We start from the raw sequence: 17,011 nt of genomic DNA, 5'->3' as shown, positions 1-17,011 counted from the left end.
ATATATATATATATATATCAATATATATTATTTCAATAGCAACATAATATTTTATTTAATTAATAAAAAAATCTCATGCTTTAAACAATAAAAAATGCAAATAACTATAATAATACTTATATAATAATTATATATATTGCAATAGTTACTTTGCCTAAACTCCACTTGTGCGTAAACATTAATAAAATTTAATCTTGCGTTGAAAACTCATTTTACTTCAAGACTAAAAAGAAATATTAAACGTCTCTTAAAATATTACTTCAGTAATATACAGTACATAACTAAGCGGCAGTCGCGGCTTTCTATTTTTCAACGCGGATGCAATTTATGACAGCGATAAATCGCGCAATTATTGCCGTTGAGATAGGACTTCGGTTTGCGAGGTAAAATGTAAAAATTGGAAAAAAAAACGGGAAAAGGGTTCGCAAGAGCGAGCTCCGATTAGGAGACAGTACAGAAATACAACCGTACCTCAGGCAGATAAAAGCGGCGAGACCGTATTGACTCTAATTATCACAAAGGTACTCCCCGAGGGAAAGAACCAAGGCCGTTTAGATTAGAGCCATCCACGTGGAATGTATTGTTATCATTGACCAGACTAATACGTTCATTTATTCAAAAAATTAGTCCGCACCATTTCTTTTTATTAGATAAAAAATTTAACCAACGAAACGATATTAGAAAAATTTATAAAAAACAATTAAATTATGTATTATTCTTGTTAACATTAACATAAGAACACATTCTATAAACATCTGTTACAAAGTGTGTACTTGATGAGTATTATTTGATATACGTATTATTATGTAATTAAACAACGTCATTAAGAGTCTATTACATATCGTGGCCCCTTCAGATCGCATTTTATTATATAAAAAGAATCGCCAAGATCTTCGATCGAGAACCGGATGCGAACGAAGGTTGATTTAGATAATCATCTCGACAATTCTCGCACGCACGCGACGTAACAATGTCTTATCCAATCTCCCATCGAGAAAAAAGTAAGTCATACGTTTTCCGCTCGCTGCTGTTCGGCCCGCCGCGCCGCGCCGGAAGAAGTGCGAGTAACAGTATTTTAGAATTACAGTCGCGACAGGATCGACGGTAAATATTTGTGCCATTTCGCGAGGGCGTAGCCCGGGCGGCAACGTGTAATTCCGAAATTTATGGGGGATGACCGTGCCGAACGAAAGGGTACGGGCGTACGTCGCGGGATCAAAAGATACTCGGGCTGCGGGTTTTTGACGGCGGCAAAAAGGGGGACCCGTGAAACGACGCGCTTAAGGCGGAGTCGTTACCGCGTAAACGACCTCCGCCGAAACGGCAGGGTGGAATCTTTTTGCCGCTGCCTAAACGCTGCATGTGTCGCGCACAAATGCAAAACCGCTTATTAACGGAGCCCGGGGAAAAATCAATTTCCTCACGGCACGATGATTTACTCTCTCAAATCGTCCGCTAAATGAGTTGCAGCTAGAACCCCGTTTCATCTTAGATTAAAGCTTGTAAATCACATCGCCGTACTTCAGCCCGCTATTAATCCGCGATTCATCCTGCACGTGTTTGATTCAGGCAATCGCTTTTATTAATTTAAAATGAAACTTCGATGATGTAATTACATGTACTTTTTTTAACAAAAATAAAATATTGTGCAAAAATTACAGATTTTTAATATTGTATTTTGTGTACGAAAGTAATACAAAAAGTTCGGCGGCGATGTGGAAAATGGTTGAAAAATTATTTCAATAAATATAATAATATTTTCAAAAAATAATTAAGATAAAATGAAAAAAAAATGTTCATTCAAATCATAAACGTTGTTAAATATAATTATTGATCTTATTGAACTGTTTCATGCGCATACAATATATTCATTTTTCTACGTAAAATATAAATTTCGAATTTCCGTCAATTTTTGCAGAGACTGTACCACCTGATACATTCTTAACCGAACATAACATTAAAATACACAAAACATTCTGAAAGAAACTTCGTGAATTTAGACCGTTTGAGAATTAAAAAGAAATAAGCGCACATAAAAGTCTATTTTACAAAAAAAAAAAACAATCAAAACTACAACTTATACAGAAGAATTTCATCAAATTAAAATTTTTCAAATGACGAAATTCTGTTTTGTATTTCTCACGCAAAAACGATTTGACGTAAAACGTAATGAGGAGAGCATTCATTGTTAATTGGTAAAAGATGACTTAGAAAATTGTCGAAGTTAATAATGCAGTCTACTTTGCAAACTTTCGTCACGTAACAGGCTCGGCCCGACAGGCTTCTGTACCTGTCTCGTCGTTGTTATCGGGACAATAATCGATTTATCTACCCGCCGGACGGAGAGTCTGTCTGATACGAAGAGAATACCGCCGCGCCGCGTCTGTACCAGGTTGTTTTCGCATTAATTGCTTTCATTTCCAAATTGCGTTATACGCCGAGAGAGCCTAAAAGCGAGCAGTACAGCAGACAGTGATGTCGAAAGTGCGACGGCGTCTAGGCATAGTGGGTGCAAACTTCGTTAATATCACTGTCAGCATAATGACAGGAAATCGCGGAGATTGTTTGACAACCGTCGTTTGTGATAACGTTTCATCGATGTAAAACACATCGGTTGTCGATTTGAATTAACTTTTATCAATTTAACAATGTGACATTTAACAATGTCGGTTAATAAAGAAATAATAATTTGCAAGATAAAAGTAATTCTTCATTGCACAGCAACAGTCACATTGTACAGTAACATAACTTTTGAAATTTTCCACGACCTTAAAATATTTATTTTATTTACTCTTACAAAATTATTGTAACCGATTATGTTCTCTGCTCGTTTTTCTTTCTAAAGCTGTGAACGGCGCTACTTTGGAAACGGCCTCGCAAATTCCACTCTACTGGACGCATTCCAAGAGCGACAAGTTTCGCCCTACCGAGCGCTTTCTGGAGCACGACAAGGGGCTCCCTCAGTTCCAATTTTGGAATGGACACGAAATTCCCCACGGCCTCTTTTTATTTATTTCCCGGCATCCCGCCTTAAAGCGCACGCGCTCCTTTCCGGAGGCTCTCGCGGACAAAGAATCGTATTTTTAACCGCTTCTCGTTACTGCACCTTCAGCAACACCCGGGGCGGCGCTCTCCCGTCGAAATTTCCTTGTTACTCGAGCTTTATGTCGCGGACGTTAAAGAGAAATATGAACGGCTTAAGAGCTCCCGTTAGGTACACGACCGAAGGAAAATGAGCGCAGAGCGTGCAATACGGCGCGCGCGATTCCGCAACGATGAGCCTCTGTCTCGTAACTCGATGATGTTAGAGCAGCCTGTTCGACACTCGGATAATGGCTCGCCTGCAATTTTCTTACTCGTAATACCGAAGAATACCTTGCATTCATGCTATTAATAAAGTGTTTCATAGAAAATTTGTGCATTTTTATCCAGTGCAAATAATAAAATACCTACATATATATAAGCATCCCCGATGAAAATAAAAATCGGAGCGTAAATCGGATGTAACAGGAGAGAGTAACAGAAGCGTAAACGAAATTTCTAGAAGGCGAAAATTGGAACAATAAAATGTAAAAAAAAAGCGTTTACGCTTTTTTTTCATATTTTGATGTTTCAATTATCGCCTCCTACAAGTTTCGTTTACGCTTCTGCTACTCTCCCATTACATCCGATTTACGCTCCGATTTTTATTTTTATCAGGGATGCTTATGTATAGGTATTTTATTATTTGCACCGGATAAAAATGCACAAATTTTATATGAAACTTTTGATTTTACATCAAGAGTGTAAAGTATCATATTTTCGAAGCAAAGCGGCGCGCCAAATGCAATCGGTCAGAGTCGCGTTAAAACTGATCCTAATAATGTCGCTCGTAAGCGGCCGGAAAGAGATGATGAAAAGTCCGAGTAAATATTGTTCGCTGGGAATACAGTAAATTGATTTCAAATCCCACACGTGCGCTTTCAATTGTTGAACGCGTATCGCAAACATTTTTCGATTCCCTAAAGCTGGAAATTTAAAGGACCGACCGCGGCAGTAATTGTCATGCTCGATGACCCGCGATGGCGCCAATTGTAGATAATTGAATTTCATGATCATACTAGCGCGACTATAAAGCCTCTGCATTTTCCTGTTTGGACGGTAATCTATTTTCGCTGAATATTCCCGTTCTCGCTAACATTATTTCAATATCGACGCGTTTGCGATATTGATTGCGCGCTTTATGTATTTTTCATACGAAAACTTGAAATATTAAAAAGCTCTCATTGTTCGAGCTAAAATTACGCGTCCTCGGCGGTATGAAAATAATATACTAGCATAAACATTTTCTCATTATTTCGGTATTACCTAAAATTAAATTTATTAAAACGTACATAATATATGTAATAAAATTTCGTAAGAGATATCAAGTTAAGCGAAATTTTAAAACTCATTCAAGTCAAGTGAAGAGCAAACAGTCGCGTCACATTTCGCTGATGAAATATCGTTACGATAAAATAATTGCTTCTCCATTTTATTCGTTGCGAGAGAAAATATCGTTCAGTTTGCAGGCAGAGGAAATACATATTACGAAAATATTAAAATAAACGGAAGTACGTAATTCTCGGTGTTATGCGGATTTCGGGATTCGTAGACTCGGCGCCTCGCGACGCGGAGTAAGTAATCGTGCGAAGGAACGACTGAAAAGAAGAAACGGGGATACAATGGACGCATGAGAAAGGAGGAGGAATCGAAAATCGCTGTGAGCACTTCGTCACGATATCCGTGAGACGTACCGGCGCCAGCACGAACATAAGAACCGTTTGTATGCCACGACGTTATATATCCCGTGCTCACACGGCCTTGCGTGGCCACGTCCGTGTGCAGTAGTAAAGTTTGAAAAATAGTAGTCTTCTTTTTGTGCACGGATACGCTCGAGCTGCGCGACTTCGCAGACACATCCCGGCGAACAAACACTCGAAACTATCCTCTGGGAAATTTGAATGGGATTCTAATATATTACGGCGAGAGGAAGCGGAAAATATGTATTTTGTCGTGGAATTTGCGGTAATCTTCCAAGATGAATTCGCTGGATGGAGGGTGTCCGAAAATATCTGTATCGTGTCAAGATACGTATTTTAACGTCAAGATGCTCGCATTAGCATGCATGTAGATTTTATTGAGGAAGCTTTTCGTCGAAAGCTTTCTCACTTCGACAACATTTCACCAGAGATAACTCGATTTGTCTTCTCTCTTCATCGAGAAAGAGAAAGTTCTCATATATCAATGAGGTAGCTGCCCTTTTTTGACGCATGATCCCACGATCGTGACAAAATGCAGATTCGTGAACACTCTCTTTTGCGTGTCTGACAAGCCCAAAGGGCAAAAGTGCTCGTCCCTCCCAACTCGTTTGTAGCTGTACTTAACAAGATCATCTATTTTGCAGTGAAATCACGTTGCCCAAAGTTCAGTTTCTTATTCTTGGCGCGGAGCAACTAGAAGATCGCCGAACAAAACCTTCGAGAGTAACAAACTCGCGAGTCCTCAATTTTTGACATCTCGTTTTCGAGAATAATATAAAAACACACAAAAAAATGTTTTGTTGAATTCACTGAAATTCTGATGGAAAATGAACGACTCTTCAAGAAAAAAATTTCAGAATTCTAATTAAATTTACAAAATTTCTGGGGTTGAATCTATTAAAATTCCATTGAAATAACCAACATTTAGTAGATTTAACCAGAAATCTGGTAGACTTAACCAGAAATCTGGATCGTTTATTTTCAATAAGAACTCTAGTTAATTCAATCAAACATTTTTTTTCGTACAAAGAGAAAAATGGTCTGGTTGGATTAAATTGTAATTCTGATGGAAAATGGGTGAATTAGAATTTTCTGGTTAAATCTATTAGAATTTTAATTGAGATAACTAGAATTCTGATTGATATAATTATTTTGGTAAAAATAAGAATTCTAGTAAATAGATTTTACAGAAATATTGTATCAATAGAATTCTCCGGAGTTATCTCAACTTGAATTCTAACAAATTTAACCAGAAAATTCTGATTCGTTCATTCTCAACTAGAAATCTTTTAGTGCAAATATAAGGATAAGCACTAAAATAAAAGAATATTAGAAAAAAATCATTAACAATATTAACAGTATAAATCACGAAGGAAAAGTATTCTGCCGCAAACTGCCAATAGCACGGAAAAAGTAAGAAGGAAGAAATCAATGCGATGTTTCCCTCGCATTGTTTTGTAAAAACACTTTAAATACCTAAAAAGAATCCTTGTTGAATTTCTCCGTTCTGTTTTCGGAAATGCAGAGAGGCGGAAAGGTACGTTCAGTAGCGAAGGGCAAGGTGACAAATGGCAAAGATTTAAGCGGCGCAACCGCTGGCGCGCGTGCATTTTTCATCGGCGAGAAAAGGGCGGCGTACTCGCTGCGTTAAGTAATTGCATCCCGACGTTCGGTGAAGGTAAAGGACGTGACGATCAGAGAAGAGTGGAGAATGAGAGGAGACGTAAAAGGTGGGGAACCCAAGTTGGCAGAAGCAAGCTGCGAAACCAGTTATCGGATTTCGCGCGGAATATCAGGAAGATCGCAAATCTAATTTTCTGAAGAAATCGTATCTTCAGATTGCGCAGCGTTTGACCCGTCTAATGTATAGTGGCATTGTAAAAAAAGTTGCGCAACTCAAGCGTATAATTTCATCCGCAACAGTTAATGAACGGATCGCCCGAGGTGACTCGCGAACAATCAAAGTAAACTTTTTCGTGAGTATTCGAGTCACGCGACGATTTAAACCTGTACACATTGTTCATCTATACACATTGTAGAAAATAATATGGAATATACGAATCACGTTCATTCTATATCAATATCGATTAACTTTAATTTCGATTTAACTCACTCTTTATTTTTTCTTAGGACTAAAACAAGATAAACACAGTAAGTTAGATCGAGATTAAAATTAATATACATTGGTAGAAATAAACACACAAAAAAATATACAAGTAACATCGATTAATCTTCGACAAAAAAATTGTCTGACTGTACAATGGAGAGCAGTAATTTTAATTTGCCCAGCGCATTACCAACGTCGTCGCTCACCGATGTGCTATATTTGTCGTGACGTTGCAATCAAGCAAAAAGCAGCGTGACAAAATCGTTTTGCCTTACGGCACTCTCCCTGTCGCGTTCTCCACTGCTATCAGATCTCACGGAAAGCGAGAAACATCGGGGAAAATAATGATAGCTAGGTTTCATCCATTTTCCATAGTTCCGACCGGGAAAGTTCTTAATGACCCCGTCGTCCGAATCACTATTTTACGTAGCAACGGCAGAGGAAGATAACGGAGGTGCAAAAGGAGGAAACGAGCGGCTTAGACTCTGCGATACGGCAATATGAATTTCGTAAGGGGCATTAACTTCCGCAATAAATGCCGCCAAGAAATTAACGGTGAAGCGCGAGAAACTTCCCGCGGCGGAACTATTAAACCGCGTCGGGATATCGCGCGTTACTTGAACGAGAGGAACAATCCGTTCTCGCAGAAACGGGACAATCGGGATGGGATAATCCCTTTATTAAAACGCGGATTACTGTCCGATGCTCGAAATGTTGGCGTTTCATTATTCTTCGTGTGAGAAACCGGCAGAAATCCACGATCGAGCACTTCCGCGAAATTGCGCCTGATTTAGAGACACCAAACTTTTTAGAAATGGAACGAGAGAAAATAAAATCCATGTTGAATTAATTGAAAATGAGTCTACATATAATGCGAATGAATTAAAATCTCTGTATTATTTGTATTTAAAAAAGAGTGATTCTCCATTTTATCCAAATTAACTTCATTTTATTGTTGTATAAGTAGAGCTGTGTGTAACGTGTATACAGAGTGTTTTTACCAATCGCTTTTGTGTGGATAGAGTGGACTAAACTGGGTCGAAAAGTCCTCTACCATTTTGCAATTTTCGCAATAATTAACAAGATATTAATTACTAAAAATTGCCAAATATTGATCTTGAATAATTTTTTACTCAAATACTATCAACTTTACAGAAAAACTGTAAGAGACGAAAATCATTTATTTTCTTCTCATAGAACTTTTAAGAATTTTTTCAGAATTTTTTATCAACTTCTTAGTATTGCATTTTCTTATTTTTACTAATATGAGAAAATACGGTATTAAAAAATTCTGAAAAAATTCTTAGAACTTTATGAGAAGATAATAAATGATTTTTATCTCTTGCAGCTTTTCTATAAAGTTGATAGTATTTGAGTAAAAAATTATTCAATATTTAGCAATTTTTAGTAATTAATATCATGTTAACTATTGCAAAATGGTATTTTCGACTCAGTTTAGTCCGCTCTATCTACACAAAAGCGATTGGCAAAAACTTTCAGGACACCGTATATGTATATTTAATAAACCATTTGTTACTTCAATGATCTTGCGAGCTTTTACCGCACAATGAAATGTTAATTTTTAATGCAATAGACGCCAGAGTCTGTTAATTGGAGCGACGAAACGTGAGTCGTGGATAACGTCGTTTGTTTGCGAGATAGGCGAAACGGTTACCTCGCATTTAATGTGGAAAGGCAGCCAATTAGTCGTCTGCATTGCGTCGAAGAAAACGCGACTCTTAGGTAAACGCAAATAAGCAACTCGAGAAATTCCTGAACTCTACTACTGAGACGGACGGTCTTACATAGAAAGGAATGATAGAGAGAGAGAGAGAAATGACAAGAAGAAGGACAGATAAAATGGAGTAGGGCAAAACCAGAGAGGAAAACCGTAGGGAAGGATGGAACTGTCTGAAACGGATGTAAGAAAGAGAAAACGTAGTTAGTCGCGTTTACATTTAATTAATTAGTCGGTCGACATTCACCATGGATATGGAGAAACGAGCGAATGCTACCGCAGGCGAGATCTTTAAATGTGTTTCTTTCATCTTTCTTCGTAAAGTTGACGGTCACCGACATCAACTGTGTAACTTTGCTGTGAGCGAGGATTTATCTCTTTGAATAATGAAGGTATGCCAATAGTGAAAGTCAAATTGCAAATGAGAAAGATATAGACATAATTAATGTAATCGTGATATTGGACGTTCTCGTTATTTTTCGTTTCTTTGAAACGCAGGATATTTAATAATTAATTTTTTAAATAAGTGTTTTCTTGTCATGCAAGTGGAATTTTATATTTACGTAATCAGCTGGAAGTAAACATTTATTTTATTTAAAAACTTATTTCCGAATTACAAGGGAAATTCCAACGTAAAGATAATTGTAAATATTAAAACCAATAGTGTTTCGTAGATGGTAAACTCAACCATTGCTTACTTCGTTGTAGAAGATAGTATTGGAATTTCCAGTCACATCCTCGGGAAACGACTTCCTCGTGTGTCTTCAAGCAGTTTCCAAGCGGCCGTTAATGCGTAACGGAGTCATTAAGCGAGATTCGTTCCTCGAAGTTGGCGCTCTTTCTACCGTTTCGCAGCTTCAAATGCGTCGTAAAATCATTCTTGATCAGGAAAGCAACCTTCCGCATTGTCTACGGCTAACAATTGGCATCAACAATCTTGATTAATCCACTTGCGTTGAAATGAGATAACTTTGATGCGAATTTTGATAATACCTAGCACGCGTCAAAATACAAAAAGTCTTAAGAACATTCTTTAAACATATTTTAAGATGTCTTATGTCTTAATTTTGAACGTATTGACTAGGTAGTTTTTTTCGATATGTTCATGTCTGAAGAGGACTCAATCCGGTAGCCGAAACTTGTAATTTATTTATATTTAAACTGAGTTTTTATTTGTTTTTATTTATTTTTTATTTTTATTATATCTTTTCTTTAATTTTACTTTTTTTTATTTGTAATTTATTCTTTTGACTGTATGTTTTTTAAAGAAATGTGTTGACTCTTACTTTGCTCTTTATTTATTGTTATTTATTTTGTACAAGAAGAGTCCTTCAATTTGTTAAATATTTTGTTTTAATTTGAATCAAATAATTATCCTGACCGGACCAAAGTACTTCATTTTACGATACTGGTATTAAAAAAAAAGAGACATTGAAGTTTCAATTGTATAAATGTGAGTCTCTTCACACAACACAATGTATTTTAGAAACATCTGACCGAGTAGTGTGCACTAACCAGGTAATTCTGATGAGTTATGTAATAATACAAGATCCATTCTACAAGAAATCGATTTTATATGAGGAAGACTCTCATGAGGAACGCATCGTTCTCATTGAACGAACTTTGCACTTCCAACGAAAATGCCTACGCGCAGCCGGATATAGAACGGATGTGCAATTAGTATAATGAATTCGCCCACAGGATACCCACGGATATCCATCGAACGTATCATTAATAAACGCCTCCGTCAGAAGAACATGCGCCTTCGCCTCCGTTTTTCTTCGCGAAGTTCGATGTCGAAGTAACGAATATGGGCGCATCTTTCTTTTAAATCACTTGAGAAGAGCGGGACTCTCTTGAATAGTCCACCAACGTTCTCCCTCTTCCGAATTTACCCTCCCACCATCTCCGATTCTACGAGTAATTAGAGGGAACTTTATCGTCGGCAGCCCCACCTTGCGAATTTAATTCGCTGTCGCGTTTGGGTGAAATTACTCGTCCCCGCGTAGAAAACGCAAACTTTTAATTTATTTAAAGCCCCCGATAGCGAAGAGAGAAGGAGAGACGAAAAGAATCTTTCCCTGCGCTGGGGAGCGAGTTTAGTTTCTGTATATCCTTTAATGAATTCTTATTGGATCCCGAAATTACTGAGGTTGCGAATGGACCCTGTCGACGCGCAAACATATTCATTCCCCACTTTCCATTTGCCGTCGAGGGAGCAACGGAGCTGAAAGCCGCAGGGGCATCGGAGAGGCCGTGAAAAATGTTCTCCTCAGCTTAAAAAAAAAAAAAAACCAAAGTCAGAGGGGCGCACGTATCAGAAGTTACGTTTATCAGGTGAAACGCGCGGCAGTTTTCACTCATGGCTTCTTCCTCCCCATTATCCTCCTTCACTCCCGCACTTTGCGACTCATCCGTCTCCTGATTTGATACTTTACTTTCCTCTCCCTGTATCTCGTCTTCCATTTCTCGTCTGTACACCCACGATCACTTCACGGGCATCGATCGCGAGCCTAAAGCGGCCCTGAAATCCCTGCGAAGAGACCGTCTCGGGTTTTCGTGCGGATTAACTTTCGGAAACGGAAGCCCGTCTTGAAAGATTATGATCACGCGAGCAAGAAAAAGTCAAACTTTCATATGATAACACGGTCATTAAAATGCATCGAAATCTTATTATCTCTTCTATAAAGAGATAATAAGATGTGCTATTTTGCATTCTGAAATACATCTACAATTACTTGTATAAATACGATTCTAATTTGAATAATACAAAAAGAATAATTTTGCTGAAAACTCTAAAATTTTGCTGGATACAGATTTGATGAAACAGATTTGTACCAAAATAATTATATATGAAACTAAAAAATTAATATGCAAAAAATTTTGCTTATTAAAAAATTGTAAATGATTTTAATATTTTAATAATCTGTTTCCAAAATTATTTGTACTCAACAAAATTTTAGATCTTTCAGCAAAATCGTTCTTTCAGCACAGTTTTCTATTTTATATTATATCATATATTAATCGCCTAGAATATTGGAGAATATTGGAGCAGTCAGATGAAATTGACTACTGATATTATTTAATTAAAGTACCTTATTACTTTTAAATATCTATAATCTGTCATAGAAATTTCTATGGATAATAACACACACATTCAAAGATTCAGCACAAGTTATTCTTAACTTGTTAGGAATTTTTATGAATACAGATTTTTATCTTCCAATACTTTTTCAAAGACACTTTTTAAAAAGAGACGATTCAATTTTGTCGAATAATTCGACATCGACGTTTTCTTTTAGTTAAATGAAAACAATTCAATTTCCATAATCCCTCCCGTAATTCGCTCCGTACGCATACGCAGCAAATATTACGCGCAAGAAATTTATATCCAATCTAAAAGAGCCACCAAGAGTCCTCACATTTCTTTGAAGGTACCGGTCTCGCTCACAGAATTTAATACTGGTGCAGCGAAACCAGCAGACGCGGCAAAGGAGTCGAACGATTCGCGAATACGCCGTGGACGTTTTCCCATCTTGACAGCGAGCAATCTGCTAATACATTTCTCGAGGTATCATTCGCCGTGTATTAAGTGGAATATGAGCTTTTTGCGCGTCTGCTGCTTGCTATTTGAGATCAAAGTGGATACATCTTCTGTCTCTTTATCCTTTCTCCGCCTTTCTTCTTTTTCTTTTTTTTTTCCTTTTCATCTTTTCGCGCAGAAGGCACGAAAAATCATTTTTTCATATCTAATAGAATGTACGTATGTTCTGTAAAAGAAATGAATATGGATAAATATTTTTTACAGTGTGTGTCCGTGTATTAGAAAAAATAAAAAGTTAAAAAATTTATAAGTGATAAGATTCATTGCTTACACATATCTTGTTTATACATACAATAGATTTCCGTGTATATACAAAAAAATACATAATCAAATAGAGGAAATATTAAACTCGTTAATTGCATTAGAGGTCATTAAGCAATTAATAATGTTATTAGTTATCGACGCTACAATTAATATGTTTGCTGTATTGTGGATAATTGATGATTTAAGGAAATAAATTTTGCAATATAATAATCATTTATAGACATAAAAAGATTAAAATATTATTGATTAAATTTTAATGAAAATATGCATTAAAGAGACGTTTAAAATAAATTATGTTTCCGTTTTATCTATTTTTTATTGTCTCAACTAAAATAATAAGATTTATTTGCTAAATTTTATTACATCACTAAATATGTGTATATTTATAGAGCAAATAAGATAATCTCCTGATAAGATTAACAAATGTATATACAGCAAGATTAAATATTTTATAGTCAGAGATATCGATAATTTCATGGTTGGCTTATCACAAGTCAATCGTATTGTTTAAATATCGCAGAAATGTTCAATTATATTTCAAAGTGTATAGCTCAAAATAATAAAGAATGAAAGATGAAATAAATTATTGTAAATTGACAAAAGATTTTTTATGATTCAAGTCCTAACATTATAAATCAACAAATCTTAAATATTTCTGCATGATTATTTAAAATTAATTTTTTAAGATGTAAATAAGTATTCTAAAAGTAAATGCAGCAAACTTTATCAACAATTGAAATAAATAATTAATAGAGAATAATTTGTAATTTAAAAAAAATTGTAATACGATATTTGTTTAAATCTCTAAATGCAATTATTTGAATCGTAAGAGTATTTATTCTGTTAATTTAATTTTAATATTTATAATTAATAATTTTAAACTTTATCTATTTCACAAGATATTTTATTCATCAAAATTGCATATATTGCCACACTGCAGCATTATAAGTACGCTCGTAAACTGTAGTATTATCACATTACTCATAAAAACAGTCCTTTGTTTAACATTTTCAAATATATATATCGACATGTCAACAGAGGGAATTTCTTTATTTATCTCATCTTTAAGGTCTAGATGTAATTGATAACAATACAAAAAAGAAAGGAAAGTATCATGATCATCCTTGACGCGCCGCAATTTTTAGTGTTATTTCGCGTTCTTACTACAATTACTGCATCTACATTATTTAATATCCAGTCCAAATAATGAAAAACATCTGCGTATACTCCAGGCAATAGTGGCTCAGCACATCCTTGGCCACCGGAAACGATACCGGTTAAAGTACCATTGCAGACCATTCCACCTCCAGAATCACCCTGAAAGACTCGAAAAATTGTAATATTGGCAATTTATAAATCACATTATTACGAATGTATGTATAATGTATGTATAATAAATATATGTACATAAATGACTAAGAGAATACGTTACTTGGCAAGCGTCCCTTCCACCCTCTAAATAACCGGCGCACATCATTCCCGGTGGTAGATCCGTTATGTTTTTGAGCAGTTTGCGACATTCTTTTTTGCTTCGAATAGGTAGATCAACGTACATCAAATCGGAAGACACTTTCGGGACTTTCTGAAACGTTTCAAACATTTTCTAGTGGTTCTTTAGTTGAAACGAATTTTTCTACAGTCAAAGTATTTCGCTATACACTCACGACTATCGTGTAACCCCAACCAGCTACTTGGCAAATAGTATTAGGTATCGGTGGGCTTCCTGACAAGGGTATACTACGAACTTCCGGAGTAAACGTAAAGGGTGTCGATAGCTACAACAGACATAAATTACGCTTATTCTGAAAGTCACGTGAAAATGCGATAACGGTTGATTGATAAACCATTGTACTTTCAAAACGGCAACGTCATTATACAAATTTCCAAGATTGAACTCTGGATGAATTCTGATATTCTCTACGCCTTTTTCTTGCCGCTTCAAAGTTTCGTTCAGCTTTAGTATTCCTCCAACCACAATAATTGTCCATGGTGGTATAACGTTTCCAGATCTATATAATTAATAGCTCCGTTTATTTCTATTTAGTAATAATTTAATTAGTTTAGTTATAGACATAAATACTCTTTCCAAATGCTTATGTATTTCTATGTACGAGTATGATGTGTAAATTAATTTATTTATCGGTATTTCAAAAAATGCCAAAAATTATTTTCCAAGAAGATAACGTAGATAACGTGTAGATTAAAATACATCAGATCAGTGAGACATTATTAATTAATTTATCGCAAACATTTTCTAGAAATTAAAGACGCAACGTCAGTTAAAGTAACGAGATCTACAATTCCATTTAAGATGTCTGTTATCAATCATGATCAAGATATCTAGTTGAAATAGTTGGCTTACCCGTACACGCAATGACCTGCAGTTAAGACTAGAGAGGCGCTAATCAAATTTCCACCGCAAAAATGTTTTTTATTCCAACTGCGCATTAAAGATACCTAAAGATAACATTCTTCTCAGATACACGTTAGATTAAAAGTATCGAGAAATGTTACCTGATGGGGGAATTGCCTCAAAACAGCCTTTGTACCATTAATTATGCGATTAGATAATCCGATAGACTGCAGATTTATTTCAGAAGAAATAGGAAAATCAGTTGGCGAGCCTTGATGTACAAATTATAATCGTCATTATAATTGATGGTGTATATTACATCGTGCTGTCGCAAGATAAAATCTAAATTACATGAAAAAATGGATTTATCGAGAAGAGCGAAATTTATAGCGATTATTACTCTGAGCTATTGTGACATATTAGGTATTCTCCGCATTATTCGTCATGAGTGCAAAAATTATTTTTCGAAACGTACACGGATCCGCACGATAATTATCGGCGAGCTTAATGAAAAACTAATTAACCGTCTCAATTTTATCCGAGCGCGATTAATGTTCTATCAACTCCGCTCTTGTTGCGAGCGCACGCCGCGCGTATTTCGATTCAATAATGCATACTAATGCACCATGCAAAATTGCCCGTTGCCCACATCCTGAATCTCTCCAGTTTCAAAAACAAACATTAATAATCAGAAACATTCGCGGACATGCGTTACGCTTTTTTGTTATTCACGAAATCAATTTTGAATTCGAGATGCATATATAATCTCATTCTCTTTTTGTACTTACCGTGGACGAAACACGGAATCGTCAGAAGCACTAGTAGATGCACTAATAACATAGTCCACATTATTCTCCACGATTCACGAAGGTTTATCACTTAGCCGTTACTCATAGACTGTCTGTCGCTATCATTTGTGGAGTATAAAAAAATTCGTTATCGTGACCGCGTAGAGCCTTCATTGTAGCTTTGTCCGTTATCGGTTATCGGTTATTACCTCGGATTAATTGAGATTGTGGATTTCACGTCGATTGACGTTATATTTCTACATACTCATAAAAATTCCTCTATTACCGCAACTCTCGAATTCTTTTTTTAATTGCTTTATGATCCTTTTACAACCTCACACTTTGCTAGCTTTATTTTCAAATCAATTTTACTGCAAAATTTTTGTCGCCAGAATATTTTTTTTTTATATCAATTTTCATTGATTCGCGAATGTTTTAACTTTTCGTTAAAACAGAATTACGATGTAGCAAGTTGATACGAGAAATAGGATGTAACAAGAAGTAGGAGGAGCAACGATATCGATGCATAAAAAATTGTATTGCTATATGTATGCAAAATTACGGTATTACTGATAGCGGTTTGAAACGATACTCGCCATGCCGAGGGATCAATGAGCAAACCCACGAGCGCGACAATTCTTTCGGAAGCCGATGAAATTACCAAAGAGGATAGATGAAAATGTTCAGGAATTGGCAGAATTTTTGAATTCCATCGCTGAACCGGACGAGATATCAGGCATCGACGACAAGGGATAATGAAATTCCGGAACGAAGGCTATTTCCGGCGGCCAACTGCAGCGGCCGGCTGCAGGATATTCATCGAAGACGACGCTAAACTGCGAGTCGTGCGAGTATCCAATATGCAAAGTGGTTGGTAGCCATTCAGTTCAGCCACTATCGACGTAAATTACCGGGATATCGTTGTTCCTTCCTGTACCCTTCCCTGTCCTCCCTTAACGACACGTGATGAAAGATCGAGTGCCATCGAAAAGATAAAGAACGACATGGATATGAGGGAGAAGAGAAAAATATTTATCCACACTAAAAAAGTAGAATAGACTTCAAAGAAAACTTATTAAAGATGTAAGAAAAATTAATAGATTGATGTAAGAATAGGAAAAGAAAATTAATAACACGGTTAAGTTAAACATAAATTAATCTGTTGTTTGTAGATATTTTGCTTAAGATCTCGTTTTTTATCATTAAATGTGCATTTTTATTTCCATTTCTATTTAATACTGTTGTTCAAGAATATTCATTCAAAATATGAAATTAAAATATTATTCTTCAGTTCATTTTTTTGTCTTGCATTTTACGTAACAGCAATCCTAAATTTTATATTTGAATATCGAGTAAAAACATTTTTGTATGCAATT

At 35.9% G+C, this 17,011-nt stretch overlaps 1 protein-coding gene across 1 annotated transcript; it reads right to left on the bottom strand.

Moving 5' to 3' along the window:
* Positions 1-13,534: 13,534 nt before the first annotated feature.
* On the bottom strand, positions 13,535-15,696 carry LOC108748148 (anionic trypsin-2-like). Its single transcript, XM_018486179.1, has 7 exons — positions 15,636-15,696; positions 15,009-15,118; positions 14,857-14,951; positions 14,347-14,503; positions 14,159-14,269; positions 13,927-14,076; positions 13,535-13,811 (listed from the first exon to the last, which is right to left on the bottom strand). The coding sequence occupies exons 1-7, from the start codon at positions 15,694-15,696 to the stop codon at positions 13,566-13,568; spliced, it is 930 nt and encodes a 309-aa protein (XP_018341681.1). The 3' UTR covers positions 13,535-13,565.
* Between the last annotated feature and the right edge of the window lie 1,315 nt (positions 15,697-17,011).

The sequence above is a fragment of the Trachymyrmex septentrionalis genome, unplaced genomic scaffold, assembly GCF_001594115.1.
Source record: "Trachymyrmex septentrionalis isolate Tsep2-gDNA-1 unplaced genomic scaffold, Tsep1.0 scaffold212, whole genome shotgun sequence".
Taxonomy (NCBI): domain Eukaryota; kingdom Metazoa; phylum Arthropoda; class Insecta; order Hymenoptera; family Formicidae; genus Trachymyrmex; species Trachymyrmex septentrionalis.
The sequence above is the reverse complement of the archived record's forward strand: the minus strand, read 5'-3'. Positions and strand labels throughout refer to the sequence as shown.